Source organism: Dasypus novemcinctus, chromosome 6, assembly GCF_030445035.2.
Source record: "Dasypus novemcinctus isolate mDasNov1 chromosome 6, mDasNov1.1.hap2, whole genome shotgun sequence".
Taxonomy (NCBI): Eukaryota; Metazoa; Chordata; class Mammalia; order Cingulata; family Dasypodidae; genus Dasypus; species Dasypus novemcinctus.
This window is the reverse complement of record NC_080678.1, coordinates 41,947,580-41,965,187: the sequence shown is the minus strand read 5'-3', so window position 1 is coordinate 41,965,187 and position 17,608 is coordinate 41,947,580. Positions and strand designations below refer to the sequence as shown.

Sequence of the window (17,608 nt, the reverse complement as noted above, 5' to 3'; positions counted from 1 at the left end):
CCCACTCAGGTAGCAAACTCACAGACAGGGATGGTTGTTCGTGAATTCAGTCAGACCTCAAATGGTACCCTAACTCTTGTCACTTGCTGTGTGATCCGGGGCAAGTCAACTCTCTGTACCTTTCCCATTACCTGTGAAGTAAGGATGATGTCACCCCCCTCCCCTCCCCCCAGGTATGGCAAGGATGAAATGAGATTATATATATATATATTTATTTATTTATGAATGAATGAATGAATGAGGAGTATTATGAATATTATGATGAAGAAAATATCAAGTGCCCCTATTATTCTGAGCCAAGGAACCCATGACCCTAGAAGTCCACCAAAAAGAGAATCAGACCAATCAAACTCAAGAGGTGTGTAAGCTCATTTGGTTGCTTCTCTGGTATGGGCTTTTGCTGCCACTACCTCTTGATAAACTTGTTTTTGATTGCCATTTAAAATAGATGGCCCTGGGTACCCCGTAGTACACACATACCTCCTTGGGAAACCAGAATGCCAAATGATTTTGTAGAGTCATTTTGCAAAGTTCTAATACTTTGTCAGCTAGTGAGCTCATAGCCTGCCCTAGGTGGGAGATAGGTTTTCTAACTCTACAGCTACTTTTTTTTGGTCTTTGTTCATTTTTTAAATATTACATTCAAAAAATATGAGGTCCCCATATACCCCCCACCCCCTCACCCCACTACTCCCTAATATATATAAATGAAGTGCTTACTTGGGGTCCTTTCACATACTTGGTGGGCAGTGAGTTGTTGTTCTCTTCTCCTGAGTAACCCCCGCCTGCCCCAGCAGTGGGAACAGCCTTGGCGACAGCCCCAGTTTTACTTTCCCTTCTCTCTTGCTGCCTTAGGTAAGATCTGGGTTATGTTGGAAACAGGGTGCTTTAGACCTCACTCTTGTGGCTCACTTTACCTTCAGGTTTGAGGCGACTGAGCCTCCAAAAGCCATTGGAAGATGCCTCTGCCCTGAGTCTTGACCTTGGTCTGGAGTTGTCTTGAAGGTCACTTAGGGCTTGGTAATAAGGAAAATAACATTCTTAAAATTGTTTTCTTCTTTGGAGGCTATTGGGATTTTTTGCTTGGTTGGTTATGATTTTTTTTAAAGAATATTGTTCATTACTGTATATTGTGGAATATTAGCTATGAAAATTTTCTATAATTTTTAATCACATGAGAAATTGACAGTAATATAAGTAAAGTAAGCAGAAAACTGCATAGTGGCATGAAAATATCTTCAATCCCTTCTGGAACAAATAATGTAAAGAAATCTGAAAAGATGAACTCAACTATACTAGACAAATTGAGGAAAAGGAGGCATGACAAGGTGAGAGCAGTAGGTACTAGAGAAGGTAGAATTCTGAGTAATTTTTAAAATTAATTTTTAAAAAAAGAAACTTTAGATTATATAAATGTTACATAAAAAATATAAGGGATTCCCATATGCCCCACTCTCTCCCATCCCACACTTTCCCTCATTAATAACATCCTTCATTAGTGTGGGTCATTTGTTACAATTGATGAACACATATTGAAGTATTGCCACTAGCCATGGATTATAGTTTGTATTATAGTTTACACTCTGTCCCACGCAATTTTATAAGTTATGACAAAATACATAATGGCCTATATACGTCATTGCAACATCATGCAGGAAAATTCCAATGTCCTGAAAATGACCCCATATTATACCTATTTTCCCTCTCCCTCCCCTCAGAATCTCTGATGGCCACAGCCTCCAAATCAATGGTGAAGTTTTTTCATTGTTAGAATAACAATAAGTTTATAGTAGAATAATAGTAAGTCTACTTTAGTCCATTGTTCATTCCCCAATCCTGAGGATTTGGGGATGGTGATGCCCACTCTACCTCTAATTGAGAAAGGGCTTAGATCCTATGGGGCCGATGGATGGAACTATCTTGCTTGCAGCTGCAGATCTCTCTGTTCCTTGGGGTGGGCATTGTCCTTTCTCCAGTGGCAGCATGGTTCAGACAGTGGTGAAGTGTGAATTTTGCCATTAATGTCTTAGTTTAAATTGATACTTTTATGATCTTAGAGAAATGCACACTGGGTCTTAGTTTCCCCATCTGTTGTGTTATTTTGAGGATCAAATAAGTAATGGTTCTGAAGTGCCTTGCTATGATCTGGCACAAGTAGGCTCTGTCAATGGTGGCAGTTGTTATTTTTACACATGTGTGTTCTTCCCGTATTTTTTAAACATAATACTGTACTACGTTATAATTGAAGAAAGAGTAAAATTGAAACTTAACAACAACAAAAGGCAATATATGCTTTGCTGGTATAAGTATTTTATGTCCCTAGGGTATGTGGTTTTCAACATCTTTCTTGACTCCGAGGAATGGCCCCAGAGACCTAACTACCAAGAGCCAGTGCTTCAGGGGGCAGGGAGAGGGTGGGCTGCACCTCAGGTGGCTTCTCGAGATGCTGAGCCTCTCCCTTCTGTCCTGCCCAGGACGCAACGAGCCTCTGAAGAAGGAGCGGCTGAAGTGGAAGAGTGACTACCCTATGACTGATGGGCAGCTGCGGAGCAAACGGGATGAGTTTTGGGACACGGCACCTGCCTTCGAGGGCCGCAAGGAGATCTGGGATGCCCTTAAGGCTGCGGCTTATGCGGCCGAGGCCAATGACCACGAGCTGGCTCAGGCCATCCTGGACGGAGCCAGTATCACCCTGCCTCATGGTGAGAGGACTGGGCCAAGGCTTTATCTCCACAGTGGGGTGGTCATCAGGGTGGTTTAGGGGTGATCAGCCACATGTCAGGAGTTTCTATCAAAGTTGGTGGGGTGTGTGTGTGGCTATTCACTTGTTCGTTCAAGTAACCCTTACTGAGCATGGACCAGGAGTGAGAATGCAAAGAAAAATTAGGCACAGCCCTTGCCTGCCTAATAAGGGGACAGAAAGTATACCAACAAACCTGCAAAGCTGTGCAATGAGAGTAAACTAGAGATTTGCACAAGGTGCTTTGGGATCCCAGAATATCTAAGGTAACAAACTTGTATTGGTACTTCCTATGTGCTGGGCATTGAACTAGAAGCTTCTGCTGCACTGTCTCATTCATAACATCCTTATGAGACCATGTAAAGTAGAGGGTAATGGTGGAACTCTAAAGTCACAGACCTGAGTTTTAACTTGAGCATCTCCATTTCCTAGCTATGTGACCTTGAGCAAGGAGCTTCCTGAATTTAGAGCCCCAGTGACGTCAACTCTAAAGTAGGAATACCTACCTCATAAGATGATTGCCAGGATTCAGTGAAATATGTTTAATGTCATTTAATCCAGTGTCCAGCACTTAGTGCTCCAAACTCAGTCAATATATTTCTATATGCAATACGTTGTGCAGTGAGGAAATTGAGGCCTGCTAGGTATAGCTACTAAGAGCAGGGCCTGTGCCATTTCATTCATGCTTGTATCTGCAGCCCCTGGCACATGTGCTCAAGGTGTTGTCACATAAACAACTAGGAAGTTAAAGAATTTGCCAGGGTTGAGTGAGCCAGTGCATGGTGGAGCCTGGGTGCAAATCTAGGTCTTCCCAACTCCAGACATGTGTTCCCCCTAGGACAGAGGCCTAGCTATGTGGTGGGTTGGGGGACTCTGGGATTGCTGTGGAGGGTCCCAAGTGGGCTCTGACTGCCCCGCCCTTCCCGCAGGCACCCTCTGTGAGTGCTATGACGAGCTGGGCAATCGTTACCAGCTGCCCATCTACTGCCTGTCGCCGCCCGTGAACCTGCTGCTGGAGCGCACGGAGGAGGAGATGGTGGAACCCCCCGAGCCCACCCCCAGTGTGCGCCGCGAGTTCCCGCTGAAAGTGCGCCTCTCCACGGGCAAGGACGTGAGGCTCAGCGCCAGCCTGGCTGACACAGTGGGGCAGCTCAAGAGGCAGCTGCACTCCCAAGAGGGCTTTGAGCCATCCTGGCAACGATGGTTCTTCTCGGGAAAGCTGCTCACAGACCGTACACGGCTCCAGGAAACCAAGATCCAGAAAGATTTTGTCATCCAGGTCATCATCAACCAGCCCCCACCACCCCAGGACTGATGGGCCCCACGGACCCCTGGGAAGAGAGGCCACGGAGGGCCTCTGCAGGGCTGAGAGGCCTCTCACCCGGAGCACTAGGCCCCCCGCCCGGCACCTCCCCTCTGGGTGGCTGCTGGGAGTGCCGTGAAGGGACCCTGCCTCCCAGGGGCATTGTTGGCCACCAGTGCCCGGCACCCAGGAAGCAGGCCTTGCTGACCTTATCAGAGGAAAGGCGACGGGGCCTACCACCCTGCCTTCATCCAGGGGCAGGTTCGAGCCACGAGGGCCAGCCTGGAGGGCCCTTGGAGCCAGAGCTGTCATCTGGGGCTGCTAGCTGTGCTCACTCCGGTTTTCTGCTCAGGGTCCGAAGCAGCAGCTTCTCCCTCCCCTGCACCCCCTGACTCTGCCCAGGGTACAGTGCCAGTCCCCTGGAGGGGAGGGACTGCCAGTGAGCCGCAGGGCATGGGGAGCCTGAGGCGGGCCTCTGCCTCTCCCTGGCCCCAGCACAATCGGCAGAGATGAGGCGGGTGGCCAGACAGCTGGGCTGTTGTGGCAGGGGTCTGCACCGGGCCGTCTCCTGGCTGTAACCCAAGGGGTGGAGGGTCTGCAGCCTGGTTGTGGCCCCCACAGCAGGTCCCTGTGTACAGACATATCTGCATATTTATCAATAAAGCCTTTTGCTCCTTCTCTTTTGCCTGGCATTGGACTTTGAGTTCTGCAGCTCTGTGGGGCCTCTGGTGCCAGTTCTGGTGTGGGAGCAGATGCGTGCTTGGCCTCACCCAGCCCTCTGCACACAGCAGAGTGCTCTATGGAGTGAGCCTCGAGCTGCTCATCTTCTGGGCCCTGATCTCAGCTCCTCTAGTGTTTTCATAGGTCCTTGAGAAAAGCCACATAACCTCCGAACCTCTGCTTTTCTTTAAAGTGGAGACAATGCCATGAGCCTGACTTAACATCAGTTCTTGGGTGGATTAAATGGAATAACAGAGGTGAAAGTGCTTTGCAAGCAAAGACAGTACCTCAGGAAGGTGGCTTTTAGTTATCTGCTGGTCAGCTCTCGCAGCAGGAGGATGCTGGCTCCCAGCTTCAGCCCCATGGGCTGGGGCCCTGAGGACTGACACGTGTGTGGAAATCCTGGAGACACTCTGCCCTTGATGACGTTAAGGCAAAATCCCTGACAAATTTAGACCATGAGCAGGTGTCAAAGTTTTGTTTTGGGCCTGCCAGCAAGGGAACCAGAGAGAAAAAGAAACTAGTTCCTTGTGCCTCCTTAACGGAATGTATTGATCAAGGAAGAGAGAGGAGTCTTAGCTAAGGCTTTTTACCCAGGAGCAGGCCAGGTGAGCCTTACAGAACTGCAGGGCTGTGGCATCTCTAGTTCACTGGCAGGTTAAGCTTGCGTCCTAATCACCCAGGGCTTGCTCCCAGGAATTCCAGGGGTGGAACTGAGCCTATAATTGGTCTGTTTTCTCCAGTTTGGAGTATTTTCCTCTTTCTCTAAGGATGACCAGACTTGGTCAGGGTAGCCTTGGCACTTTCTGGGCCTGATAGGAGAAGGATGATCAGAAGGAGCTGGTGATGGTCCGCTGGGCTTGGCACTGCACGCTGGCCCTTTCAGGGACTTTTCGAGACCTCTCTTGAAGCAAGACCTTGCAGGTCCTGCAGAGGCTTTCTGGGTACTTCCCCTGAGTGACCAGGGAGAAGACAGAGCAATGAATGAGAGTTGTCCATGACTAATGGACACTCAGCCAAATGCAGTGATCATGCCTAGCTAGGGGATGCTCTGGGACCTCAGAGGGACTAACGGGTGAAGAGGGAGGCAGCAGCTTTTGCTCCCACCCACCACCCTGGCACTCTGGCCTGGACAAGTCAGACTCTGCCCCTTCCCAGAGCCAGGAGGGCCTGTTTACAGGATGGGAGGTGCTGTCTTGCTCCCCACATTTGGCTTTCCCAGCCCTGGCTGGTCAGGGTTTCCAGGCACCAGCAGGTGGCACTGCCCTCCTGGCCAGGCAGTCAGCAGGCCCCTGGTGCAGCCTACTGCCCTGGCTGAAGCCTAGGTGGCCCCAGCACACAGGACAGAGGCTCTCAGGCTCTGCACCCTCTACTCCAGTGGGCTAGGGGTTTGGCCAGGGTTGGGGGTGGGGTGCAACTATCCCTGCTTCCTGGCCCTGGCCCTCCCTGGGGCTGCCCGAGGTGAAGGTGACAGGTGGGGGAGGCAGGTGGAGAATCGGGCCAGTGAGCTCATGGCAAAGGCGCCTGGCTGGGTGGGGGTGGGTGCTCCGGCCTATAAAGCCCCCGAGGCCCTGTGGCCTGCAGAAGCGAGTTGGGGACGGCACCATGGCGGGCTCCGAGGCGGTGCAGAGGGCCACGGCGCTCATCGAGCAGCGGCTGGCACAGGAGGAGGAGAACGAGGTGAGGGCAGGGTGTGCGGAGGCTGGAGGGGGGGGTTCTGAGGAGATCCAGTTCTGCTGTCAAGGGAAGGGAGAGCCTGGCAGCCGCACCTGTAGGAGGGGGGGGAGCCGCTGGCTGCATTCCCACCCCAGGGTGCTCCCTGATGGAGGGGCTTGCTGGCAGTGGCAGACTGAGGCTCCGGCCCCAAGAACTGAGACAGTGGTCTCCCTAAGACCCTGCCCACCCACAGGGAGGAGCAGCTGGGGCGCCGCCTGGAACTGTCAGCAATGGGTGGCCCTGAAGCCTGGACTGAGGGCCCAGCTGCTGTGTGGGTGGCTGGGGTGGGAGACGCTCCAGGGCTTGGTCGCTGCAGGAGAATCAGCATGGGGAACTGAGGGAGACGGGACACAGGGTAGGGAAGCATGGTTTGCTCAAGGAGGCCTTTGGAGCAAGGGGCTCTGGGCTGTGGTGTGTCAAGAGTGGGGCCGGGGGTGCTGGCTAGTCCTGCTCTTCTGCCACGTGCCAAGAGCTGTGAGGAATGGGCAGATCAGGAAGGCCCGGACCCCAGCTTCTTTTTCCTAACCCAGAGCTCATTTTAGCGGGCCTTTGTCAGGTGCATAGTCCATAAGAAGCGAGGGTTATCGGTGTTAAAAGTGAGAGAGCGCTGAGTGGGGGCAGGGAACCGTTCCGACCACGGGCCCTTAGGGCGGCTTGTGGCTAGGATGGTATCTGACCTGGGTGGTCCTTAAACGTGGCAAGTGAGGTGAGGAGTGGGGGGATCTTTCAGCCTAAGGAGATGTTAGGGTGAGTGAGAGTGTGGCTGGGATGAGAAAATTTGGTAGTAGAAGCTGAGACTGGAAAGGAAGTTGGAGGAAACACCAGAGAGGGCCAAGGAGAAAAGATTTGTTATGTGGGCAGTGCGGAGCCCCTAGCTGTTGTTGAGCGAGGGAGAGTGGTGTGGTGTCATCTGACCTATTAGGAAGGCAACCCTGACAGCCTGGAGAAGGACATGTTGGGGGTGGGATAGGGTGGACAGACTGGTCCTGAAAGGATGGGAGGGAGGAAACAGGCTCCATTCAAAAAAGGAAGAGTGACCAAATGAGGGATGGTGAGGGAGAGGGAAGAATCAGGGCTCCAGGGGAGAAAGAGAAGAGGAAGAGGGCAGCTTTGTCATGGAATTCCAGCCTCTGCAGGAATGCCACTTCTCACTCCCCCAAGGGCATGTGCATGCAGGCTGGCCAGTGGGGCAGGTGAGTCATGCTGCTGTGCCATTGCTGGAGTGCTGCCACTAGACACGGGGACCTTCAGCAGGGGAACGTGGAGCAGTCCTCATCCAACAAACAGGTCAGGGCTGTGAGGACACTGTGTGCCCACAAAACCGACCCTCCCACTGACCACCTACTGTGTGCAGGCACCATGCCATGCCCTTTTTGGGCATTCTCTAATTTAATCCGGGCAACCATCTATGCAGTAGGGGTCGATATTTTGTTTGTTATCTTTGTCGCATACTAGCACCCAATTAAAAAAACTTTTAATGAACACCTACTGTGTGCCAGCTCACAAAGACAAATCTGAAGTAAGGGGCTAGAGAGTCTAGGGAAGGCAGGGGTGGGCATTAGAGCCCCAGTCGCTCTCACCAGGCCCCAGCCTAGCAGGCCTCTGAAAGGAACATTTCTGCCCAGCATATCTCCCCCTAGATGGGCAAGGAGGGCCCTGGAGACTAGCCCAGAGGCTGGGGTTCTACTGTGGGGAGCTTTTTGGGTCAGGCCAGGGCTGAGAACCTAGGAGTGGGCAGAGCTGCTGAGTCCACCTACCTTCACACAGTCACTCATTCATTCATTCACTCACCAAACATTCACGGAGCACTTCCTATGTGCTAGGCCCTGCCGTAGGTGATGGGGACACCAAGATGGTGACGCCCTGCCCTCTAGATGCTCCTTGAGGATCCAGCCGGGGTCCTATATGCAGCAACCACAGCCCCCGTCACTCCTCAACCCTGAAAAAAGATGCAGCATTTTAGGTGAGGCAGCACTGGGGAGACCTCAAGCCATATAAGCCCGACATGGAAGAGAGAAGGCAGGGGACAGCGGGACCTTCAAAATGAAGAGGCAAATCAGCCCTAAAAGCCGCCCGTAAAGAGTAAAACACCAGAACTGTGGGAAACGAGAAGGCAACTGAGCGCTCTGTAAGGGAAGCCCTCCTTCCCCAGCTGCCATCTCCATTCAGATCTGCCTCCAGACTGCTCAAATGGTCCTAGGCTCCTGTCAGCCAGACTTGTACAAGGAACTCCAGAGAGGGGTGTGCCAGCACTTCACATAGAGTGATTTCCCTTAGGGGAGAGAAGGCCGGGAGGAAGGAGCCCAGGAAAATCAGAGCTAAAAGTGGAGAGGAGATTTGAAGGGAGTTTAACCCATATTGTTATAGTGACAATGAGGTTAAATACCAAGAGTCCACTGCAAGCCGAAAACTGAGGAGCTTTTGCTCCCATCCCTTGGTGTCCCTTAGAGCAACAGTTTCCAAGCCTTAGGATATTATAGAACAGTAAAATCTGAGACAAATAAAATAAATTTGGTGTCTGATATAGAGTGGCCAACTTTAAAAAAAAAAATTTATTGTCTTTTTTTAAAGATATAGATCACTCAAAATGTTACAATAAAAAATATGAGGTTCTCATATACCCCCCTCCCCAACCCACCCCGTACTCCTTCCACATCAACACCTCTTTCATCAGTGTGGCACATTCATTGCATTTGATGAATACATTTTGGAGCACTGCTGCACTGCATGGCTTATAGTTTACATTGTAAGTTACACTCTTCCCCAGGTCATTCAGTGGGTTATGGCAGAAAATATAATGTCCTGCATCATCATTCAGGACAACTCCAAGTCCCGAAAATACCCCCATATCACTCCTCTTCTTCCCTCTCCCTGCCCTCAGCAACTCCTGTGGCCACTGTCTCCACATCAATGATACAATTTCTTCCATTGCTAGAGTCACGATAATTCTATAGCAGAATACAAGTAAGTCCACTCTAATCCATATTTTATTCCTCCATCCTGAGGACCCTGGGATGGAGTTGCCAACTTTTTATATTGCCGAAGTAAGGTGGGCCATTTCAAAAGCAACACTCAGCTCCTATAACAATTACTTCATCAAAGTGGGATTTTAATGCCAAAAAGGTAAAAGAACATAATCTATTTGAAAACATGAATGTATTTAATTTCATGAAAAACTCACTCCATTGCCCTTGATCTGTTTTGCAGGGGACCCTGGGCCCCGTCAGCAGGCAGGTGTTTGAGGCGAGGTTTGGGCTGCAGTGGGGGCTGTAGGAGCATTTGCCTGCGGCCCTCCAGAACCAGGTGGGCGTGGGGCAGGTGAAGGGCTCTGGAGGCCAAACCGAGAACTCCAGGAGCATCAGGTCCCAAATCTGGTGGTCCCTGAGAGCTGCCTGGAGTGGCTGGGGGAAAGCTACCTGCCTCCCTCAGGTGCTGCCAGTACCTCCTTCGAGCAGACCTCTCCTTCACTCACTAGAAACTCCGAGGGGCCGCCTCGCAGAAGCTGCCCACAGATGTGCAGGCGTTAGAGGCTGAGAAGGACCAGGGGACGCAGAATCTGACTTTACAGAAGGTTAAGGTACGTGCGGCAAGAACCCAGGGTCTGAAGTTAGGGGGCTAGGAAGGTCCCGGGACCAGGCATCTCATCCCAGCGGTTTGTTGGAAATGCAGAACTGGGCCCCACCCCAGACCTGCAAATCAGAATCTGCATGCTACCAAGATGGAAGCTCTGAGTGATGGGGCACCGTGCAGGCTTGGGGACACCTGTGTGTGCAGAGAGAATTCCAGGTTATTAAGAGAAAACAGGTTTCAAAACAGCATGTGGATGGTGATTCCATAGTACATGCATCTGAAAGGACAGAAACCAAACCCTAGCAGCACTTACCTCTGGGAGAAGGGCTTTCCTTTCCTACCTAGTAAGTACTTCTGTTTTATTTTTATAGTAATCATGTATTACTTTTATGATCATACAAAGAGTTATTTCCATTTTGAGGAAAATGGAATTGCTGTGAAGAGTCAAAGATCAGACCCTGTTCTGAAGGCCTGGGTTAAGAATTGCTTTTTTTTTTTTTTTTAACTTATTTCTCTCCCCTTCCCTCCCCCCCATGCCCCCGCCCCAGTTGTCTGCTCTCTGTGTCTATTAGCTGCGTGTTCTTCCGTGTCCACTTCCATTGTTGTATTGTCAGCGGCACCAGGAATCTGTGTCTATTCTTGTTGCGTCAGCTCTCCGTGTGTGTGGCGCCACTCCTGGGCAAGCTCTCCTTATAGGGAGCAGTCCTTGCGTGTGGGGCTCCCCTACGCAGGGGATACCCCTGCATAGCAGGGCACTCCTTGTGCAACATCAGCACTGCATGTGGGCCAGCTCCACACTGGTCAAGGAGGCCCTGGATTTGAACCACAGACCTCCCATGTGGTAGGCGGACACTCTATCCATTGGGCCAAGTCTGCTTCCCAAGAATTGCTCTTGAGATTCTCTCATCCAGCTCCCCAAAGCTGGACAGCTCCATGGCAGCCTCCTGAAGCCCCCCACCCCCAATCCCTGGTCTGAGCCATCTGTGTCTCAGGGGCTGCTAGTCCTAGCAAGGCAGGGTAGGCCTGGGTTCCCTCTCACTCAAGAAGGACTCCCTGCCCCCTTCCAGCTTAGCACCAGGGTCCCCAAGCCCCCCATGCTTGGGTCCCGGTGTGGGGATCCATGGGCCATCCTCACGCAGGGCCAGGAACGCGTGCGCAAGACGTCGCTGGACCTGCGGCGGGAGATCATCAGTGTGGGCGGGATCCAGAACCTCATTAAGCTGCGGAAGAAACGGAAGCAGAAGAAGCGAGAAGCCCTAGCCGCCGCCCAGGAGCCGCCCTCAGAGCCAGAGGAGATTGTAAGGGTCCTGGGGAGGATGCCTGTGTGGGCAGGGGCTGCCGGAGAGTGATCTCCTGGGATCACTGCAGGGCAGCCCACTGCACTGAATTCATACCCTCCAGACTGGCCCTGTGGAGGAGGAGACATTCCTGAAAGCAGCAGTGGAGGGGAAAGTGAAGGTCATTGAGAAGTTCCTGGCCGACGGGGGTTCAGCAGATACCTGCGATGAGGTGATGCTTCCAGCCCCTGCCCTTGCCTCCTTGTTATGTTACCACCCCTCACCTGGCCCAGACTCTGGTCTGCCTGTACCTCAGTTTCCTCTTCTGTAAAGTAGCCTAAAGTGGGCTGCTTCCTTTTGAGGGTGTTAGGGGGACCAAATGGAAAATTAGCTCCTCAATAAGTGTTTACTGATGCTGCAAAACATGCACTAGGATGTGATAGTTTTATTTCCTATAGAGTAATAGTGTACTTTGCTTTCCCTCTTCCACACTTCCTGGGCTGCTCACTCGTTCTTGTATTCTTCAGTTAAGCAATTTGGTGGTTAATCTGCACTGTTGTAGGCTTTGACCACATGTCCTTCCCATTCTATAGACTCCAGAGACTTAATCCCCACGGTCTGTCCAAGCACCCCCTACGTCCAAGCACTGTGCTAGGTGTTGGGAGTACCAAAGAGAGACAAGGGTTGAGAGCAGTGGGAGACTGACACATAACCAGATAATTAGGATAAGGAAAGTTAAGTGCTGTGGGCTGAGTGTTTCCAGAGTAGGGAGGAGAAAACGGGCTGCCTTGGAAGGGAGGAAGCTCATTACCTCCTCGGTTCAGTAACCAATAGGCACCCACTCATCCAGGACCTGGGCGAGGTGCTCAGGGGAAAGAGTTGCTCAAGGCTCAGCCTCCACTCTGAGTGGCTCTCCCTCAGTCCAGGGCCCCCTGGGGCAGCTCTGACCTAGAGGTTTCAAGGGCATTTGGGCTGCATCTTGAAGGAGTAGCGGAATTCATCAAGTACAGGAAAGAGTCAGGGCAAAATGCGTATTCCAGACAGGAGGCATCCTGTGCAGAGGCATGGTGAGATGAGCTTGGGGGAAAGAGAAGGTGAGGGCAGAGGCTCTATCCAGCGCTGATCTGGATAGAGTCTAGAGGGTGAGCAGAACATGTAGACATGGGGATCCAGCACAGGGGCCAGAATCCAGCAGGCATAAGGCCAGGGCCTTGGTTCAGGTGAAAGATGGTGTAGGCCTGGAAGCCAGAGACCAGGCCCTGACAGCTTCTTTGTGTGTAGTTCCGACGGACAGCACTGCACCGAGCCTCCCTGGAGGGCCACATGGAGATCCTGGAGAAACTTCTGGAGAGTGGAGCCACTGTGGACTTCCAGGACCGGGTGAGCCAAAGGGGCATATAAAGAGGGAGGCAGGGATGGGCCCAGCACCAATAGCTCCCTTCTGTGCCAACCTGCAGCTCAGGGCACAGATAGACTGCCTCGGGGCACAGGCCCCATTACTAGTGGGTTTTATGACTTGGGCAAGTCCCATCTCCTCCCCAAGCATCCCCTGAAACTCTGGTTTGGCCTAGACAAACCCTGAGTTTTCTCCTGGCTTCACTTGGTCCATTGCCCATGCCCATGCCATGCTCCACTCTTTCCCTGTTCCCCTTCCTTAGGATATCCTCCTGCCCTCTTGGCTGGGGTCCCTTTCCCCCAGGCACTTTCTTCCCTGCAGCTCTGCTATGAGGCCTTCTCCTTCCCTCCTTCACTTTTAGCTGGACAGCACAGCCATACATTGGGCCTGCCGTGGGGGCCACTTGGAAGTGGTGAAACTTCTGCAAAGCCGAGGAGCGGATGCCAATGTGAGGGATAAGGTAAGACAACAGACAACAGTGCTCACAAGTATTGGTGTGGCTGTGTGTGTTAGAGGGCAGAGAGCAGAAAAGCCCAGGGGGCAGGAAGGCAGTGAGCTGATCTGATTTGGGGAGTAGCTGAAGAGCAGAAAACTAAAGCAGTGTTCTGCTGGCCCTCGAGCTCAGAGTTAGACGCTTCCATCAACCCCAGGCCCTTGGGGGAGCACCATCAGGGACAGGGGGTCAAGAAGAACAGAGAGGGGAGAAGAGAACCACCATCTTGGGAGCCTTGGGACCACTCAAAATATGCAGGATTTATTCATTCATGCAACCCTTTATCACCCTTTTACCTATTTGTTTACTCTTCCTTCCATCCATCCATCTGTCCATCCATTCTTTCACCCATCTATGCATTCATTCATTTATTTATTTATCCATCATCCTGCTATTCATTCCTTCCTTCACGTAGAATCTTGGACAAGTAACTTCACCTCTAAGCCTTTTTTTCTCATCTGTAAAATGGGGGAATTTATACCTACCTTGCCAGGTGCTGGTGTAGGTTAGATAGGAAAATATATGTAAATGAATTAATACGTTCATGTGAGGCTAATGTTTTGTAAGCTTTTTCCATTTCCATCACATCTCTCAATAAATGGCATCTATTATAATTACTGAAGGAAGTGCAGAGGAGTGAGCAATTGCTCACAGCTCGGGTGAGAGAGGAATCTTAGAAGGCTTCCCAGAGGAGGTGGAGAGTTAGGAGGTGGTGAGTTAGATCCAAAGAGTTAGAGCACTGTATAGGATGGTGGGAAGTGGTACCAATCTCTCTCCCTCCAGGCTTTCAGGTCTTGGCATGAGGACTTGGGGGAAGAATTAGGCTGGAGTTAGGACAACCTCTGTCCCCAAGGTCCCGGCCCCTTCAGCTAGCAGTTCCCTCTTACCTCCCACCCAGCTGCTGAGCACCCCCCTGCACGTGGCAGTCCGGACAGGGCATGTGGAGATTGTAGAGCACTTTCTATCCCAGGGCCTGGACATCAATGCCAGAGACAGAGTGAGTGATGGGTTTCCCTCCTGCCCAGTCCCACCTTGGGGGACAGGCAGCCTGAGGGCTCCCACATGTGAGCAGTCCTTCCCTCGGGGAGCCTCCAGGCTGTTTGGTCCTGAGCAAGAGCTCCAGCCCATCTCCTGTCATCCTGCTCCCCACCTGCTGCCCTGAGGGCCGTGCTGAGTACCACACTGCCTCTAGGAAGGGGACAGTGCCCTGCACGATGCTGTGAGGCTCAACCGCTACAAAATCATCAAACTGCTGCTCCTGCACGGGGCTGACATGATGACCAAGAACCTGGTAAGTTTGTCCCTTCTCTGATTCAGTAATCTGCACTGATCATCCAGACCCTGTGCTAGAGTTAAGCGAAAGAGCCACCCTCGTGGCACTCTCACAGTGCTGGGTTTGCCCCTGGGACAGCCCCAGCCTAGGAGTGGTTACCTTTGGCTCTGGCCAGTCACCACAGTACGTAAAGTCACCATGTCCCAGAACCTCATTCCAACCACCCACCTCCCAACTCTCTGTGTGCATGTCTATGAGTGGAGTGCAAGTGCAGAGAAACAGCCTGGACGGGCAGTAAGAAGACTTCCCATAGGCCAAACGGGGGCCTACATCCATCCAGGAAGACGAAAATCTGGATGGAACCTCTGCACTTGGTTGCCACAGCCATTCCTATCATACTACTTGGTCCCTGGTGGTCCTCGAGTCCTCTTAGGCATCTGTGTCCCCTTGTCCAAGCTCTTCTTAGGGACTCACAGCAGTCATAAAAGGAGGGGAATGGGAGGCCCCTTTGGCTCAAGAAAGGCTAAGGGGTCATGGGAAAAGCAGGCAGATTTGGAGAGGGTGTAGATCAGGGTTTCTCGACCTTGGCATTATTGACTTGGGGCTGGATAATTCGTGGGGTGGGGGTCAGTCCTGTGCATTGCAGGATGGTTCAGCAGCATCTCTGGCCTCTACCCACTAGATGCCAGGAGTACCACCCCCCAGCTGCGGCCATCTAAAATGTTTCCAGACATTTTGCCCTGGCTGAGAACGACCCGTGTAAGTGAGGGTTACTCCTGGTAAGGACTTTTGAATGGTGAACATATCTCCTCTTGGTTTCCTTAGGCAGGAAAGACTCCTACGGACCTGGTGCAGCTGTGGCAGGCTGACACCCGGCATGCCCTGGAACACCCTGAGCCAGGGCCAGAGCAGAACGGGCTGGGGAATCCTGCTGAGAGTGGGCGCGAGACCCCCCAGCCTGTGCCAGCCCAGTAGAGACCCACCCCAGCCCAGCCAGGCAGCGGCCCCCTCCCCTGGGTGCAGCAGGAGGGCCACAGAACGACCCCAGAGCCAGCCCAGAGCTAACCTGAGGACCCAGCCAATTCCCCTGCAGGAAGGGGCACTTCTGTCACCCGGAGCACCCAGCAAACTACCCCAATTAAAAAGTCTATTTTGCTATTTGTGGTATTTCCATTTGTCAGAAGAATGGGGACAGGATGGGCTGTGGGGAAGAGGAAAATTTGGAGCGCTTTGTTGCTCTAATCCAGCACTGCCGCTTCCCTGCCCCCACTGTGGTCTCTTCTTGCTCCTTCCCTGCCATCCCGTTTTCCCCGCCCCTTCCCGATACCCCAAGGCCAGGTGTGGCCCTTGCACAGGTAAGCTTAGCGATGCACTTGGCCTACGCCCCCGTCCTGGTTACTGCTGCATGGCCAGGGCAGGCCTGTCATGTGGCGGCCTTGGCAGGGGGAGGAGCTCGGGAGCTCCTCCCCCAGCCACGCCACGGCTCCCGTAGCAGCGCTGGCTCAGCCAATCAGCTCGCCAACGGCGGAAGTGCCCAGCGCAACCGGCTTCCGAGCTCGGAATTGTGGGAGGAAGCTACCGGTCCTGCTAGAGGCGCCATTGAAGGGCCCTCAAGAACCCACTCTCTGTCTGGGCAGAGGGACACTGGATTGTGGCATTTCTCTAGCTGCTCCCCAGAGGGAGGGAGGAGCCCCTGGGGTCTATAGGCCTTGCCTCTAACCTTGGGGTACCAGCCCAGGCCGCCCCAGGGCCCACAAGCCAGGGGGCAGCAAATCTTTAACTAGACACGTTGATCATTAACACGGGGGTAGGTAGGAGTCCAAACAGCCTCACCAGAGGGCAGAGACCAGCTGGGCCTCAGGCGTCCTGCAGAGATGCTGGTCCCCCGAGTCTGGTCCTCTCTGAGGCAAAGGCTGTGCAGGGACTTGTCTAGGAATGTGGGGGGTTGGGCCTCAGGGGAGGGGAGGAAGATGGACATCGCAGGCATCTACCCCCCGGTGACCACCCCCTTCACGGCCACTGCAGAGGTGGACTATGGCAAACTCGAGGAGAATCTGCACAAACTGGGCACTTTCCCCTTCCGAGGTAAGCTGGGCCTATCCACGTTGGGAATTGGGGGAGGTGCTAATGACCCTGATCTTCTTTGCCAGAGACCATGGGGAAGGTTCACAGGCTCTTTTGAGCTGCTCAGGGCTTGTCAGGTACCGTGGGGTTATTTTATTATGGGAGAGTAACAGGGGACACTGGTCTGGAGTCAGGAGTTGGCTGGCAAACTGCCTGATGGCCTGTGACCTCACCTGCCTCAGTTTCCCCAGCTGTAAACTCATGAAAGTGATTTCTAAGCTCTCAGTGTTATTGTGAGGATCAAACCGGATAATGGATATGAAAGTCCTTGTCATCCAGGTACTCCTGCCTACTCACTCCTCTCAAAGCCCTTCCCACACACACTCTTCTAGGCGAAGCTTCCCTTGACAGAATTAATTCTCCCTGTTCTGGCTCTTCCACGGGTGCTGTCTCAACTTGTTTCCTCCTCTCTGAGATCAAGGGCCAGATCATATTTGTGACACTCAGTATCCAACACAGCCACAGGCACAATGATGAAGACAGGAGAAATGGCGAGCTCCATCCACCCTGCCTTCACCCATGACAGGCCGCTGAGGTAGTGGTCTCAATAGCCCCACTTTACAGATGAGACCATAAACAAAGTCTGCTCAGCACCAGCCTTGGGAATGGAGTGGCTGGGATCAAAGCAGTCTAGTATAGCATTAGGAATGTGCACTCCAGATTCAAAACACAACTCTGCCACTGACTTAGCTGTGGAATAATCACTCTAAACCTCACTTCCCCATCTGACAAATGGATGTAATACTGCCCACATCATAGGATGGTTGGGAGGATGCAAGTGAAAGGCATGCAAGAAATTGCAAAGAGTGATATGCATTACAAGATAGTAACGCCAATGGTAATGATTATTAAAAATGACAGTGTGATTACATATTGTGGGCAAAGCTGCTTTGTGACAGTGACTACTGTCCTGAATGAGATGCCATTCATATCTCATGTTGAGGTGATACGATCTTCCCTAAGGGACCATGAAGGCCCTGTGGACACCCACACTGA

At 52.2% G+C, this 17,608-nt stretch overlaps 3 protein-coding genes across 4 annotated transcripts in view; all 3 read left to right on the top strand.

Moving 5' to 3' along the window:
• Positions 1 to 4,721, top strand: part of UBTD1 (ubiquitin domain containing 1) — a 49,974-nt gene extending 45,253 nt beyond the window's left edge. Inside the window, exons 2-3 of the mRNA XM_004456992.5 lie at positions 2,475 to 2,702; positions 3,670 to 4,721. Of these exons, the coding sequence (XP_004457049.1) occupies positions 2,475 to 2,702; positions 3,670 to 4,055 (614 nt within the window). The 3' untranslated portion in view covers positions 4,056 to 4,721. The remainder of the gene's footprint in view (positions 1 to 2,474; positions 2,703 to 3,669) is intronic.
• Positions 4,722 to 6,259: 1,538 nt separating this feature from the next.
• ANKRD2 (ankyrin repeat domain 2) lies at positions 6,260 to 15,655 on the top strand. Its single transcript, XM_004456993.5, is given in 10 exon segments — positions 6,260 to 6,352; positions 6,354 to 6,443; positions 9,955 to 10,056; positions 11,189 to 11,347; positions 11,451 to 11,558; positions 12,608 to 12,706; positions 13,084 to 13,182; positions 14,114 to 14,212; positions 14,408 to 14,506; positions 15,314 to 15,655. Coding segments are annotated over 10 exon segments (1,083 nt in total). The 5' UTR covers positions 6,260 to 6,274; the 3' UTR covers positions 15,464 to 15,655.
• Positions 15,656 to 16,031: 376 nt separating this feature from the next.
• HOGA1 (4-hydroxy-2-oxoglutarate aldolase 1) overlaps positions 16,032 to 17,608 on the top strand; it is a 31,327-nt gene continuing 29,750 nt past the window's right edge. The window contains exon 1 of one of the 2 annotated variants that reach the window (XM_058298652.2): positions 16,032 to 16,573. In XM_058298652.2, the coding sequence (XP_058154635.1) occupies positions 16,363 to 16,573 (211 nt within the window). In that variant the 5' untranslated portion in view covers positions 16,032 to 16,362. The remainder of the gene's footprint in view (positions 16,574 to 17,608) is intronic. The other variant, XM_004457004.5, reaches the window with a different exon arrangement.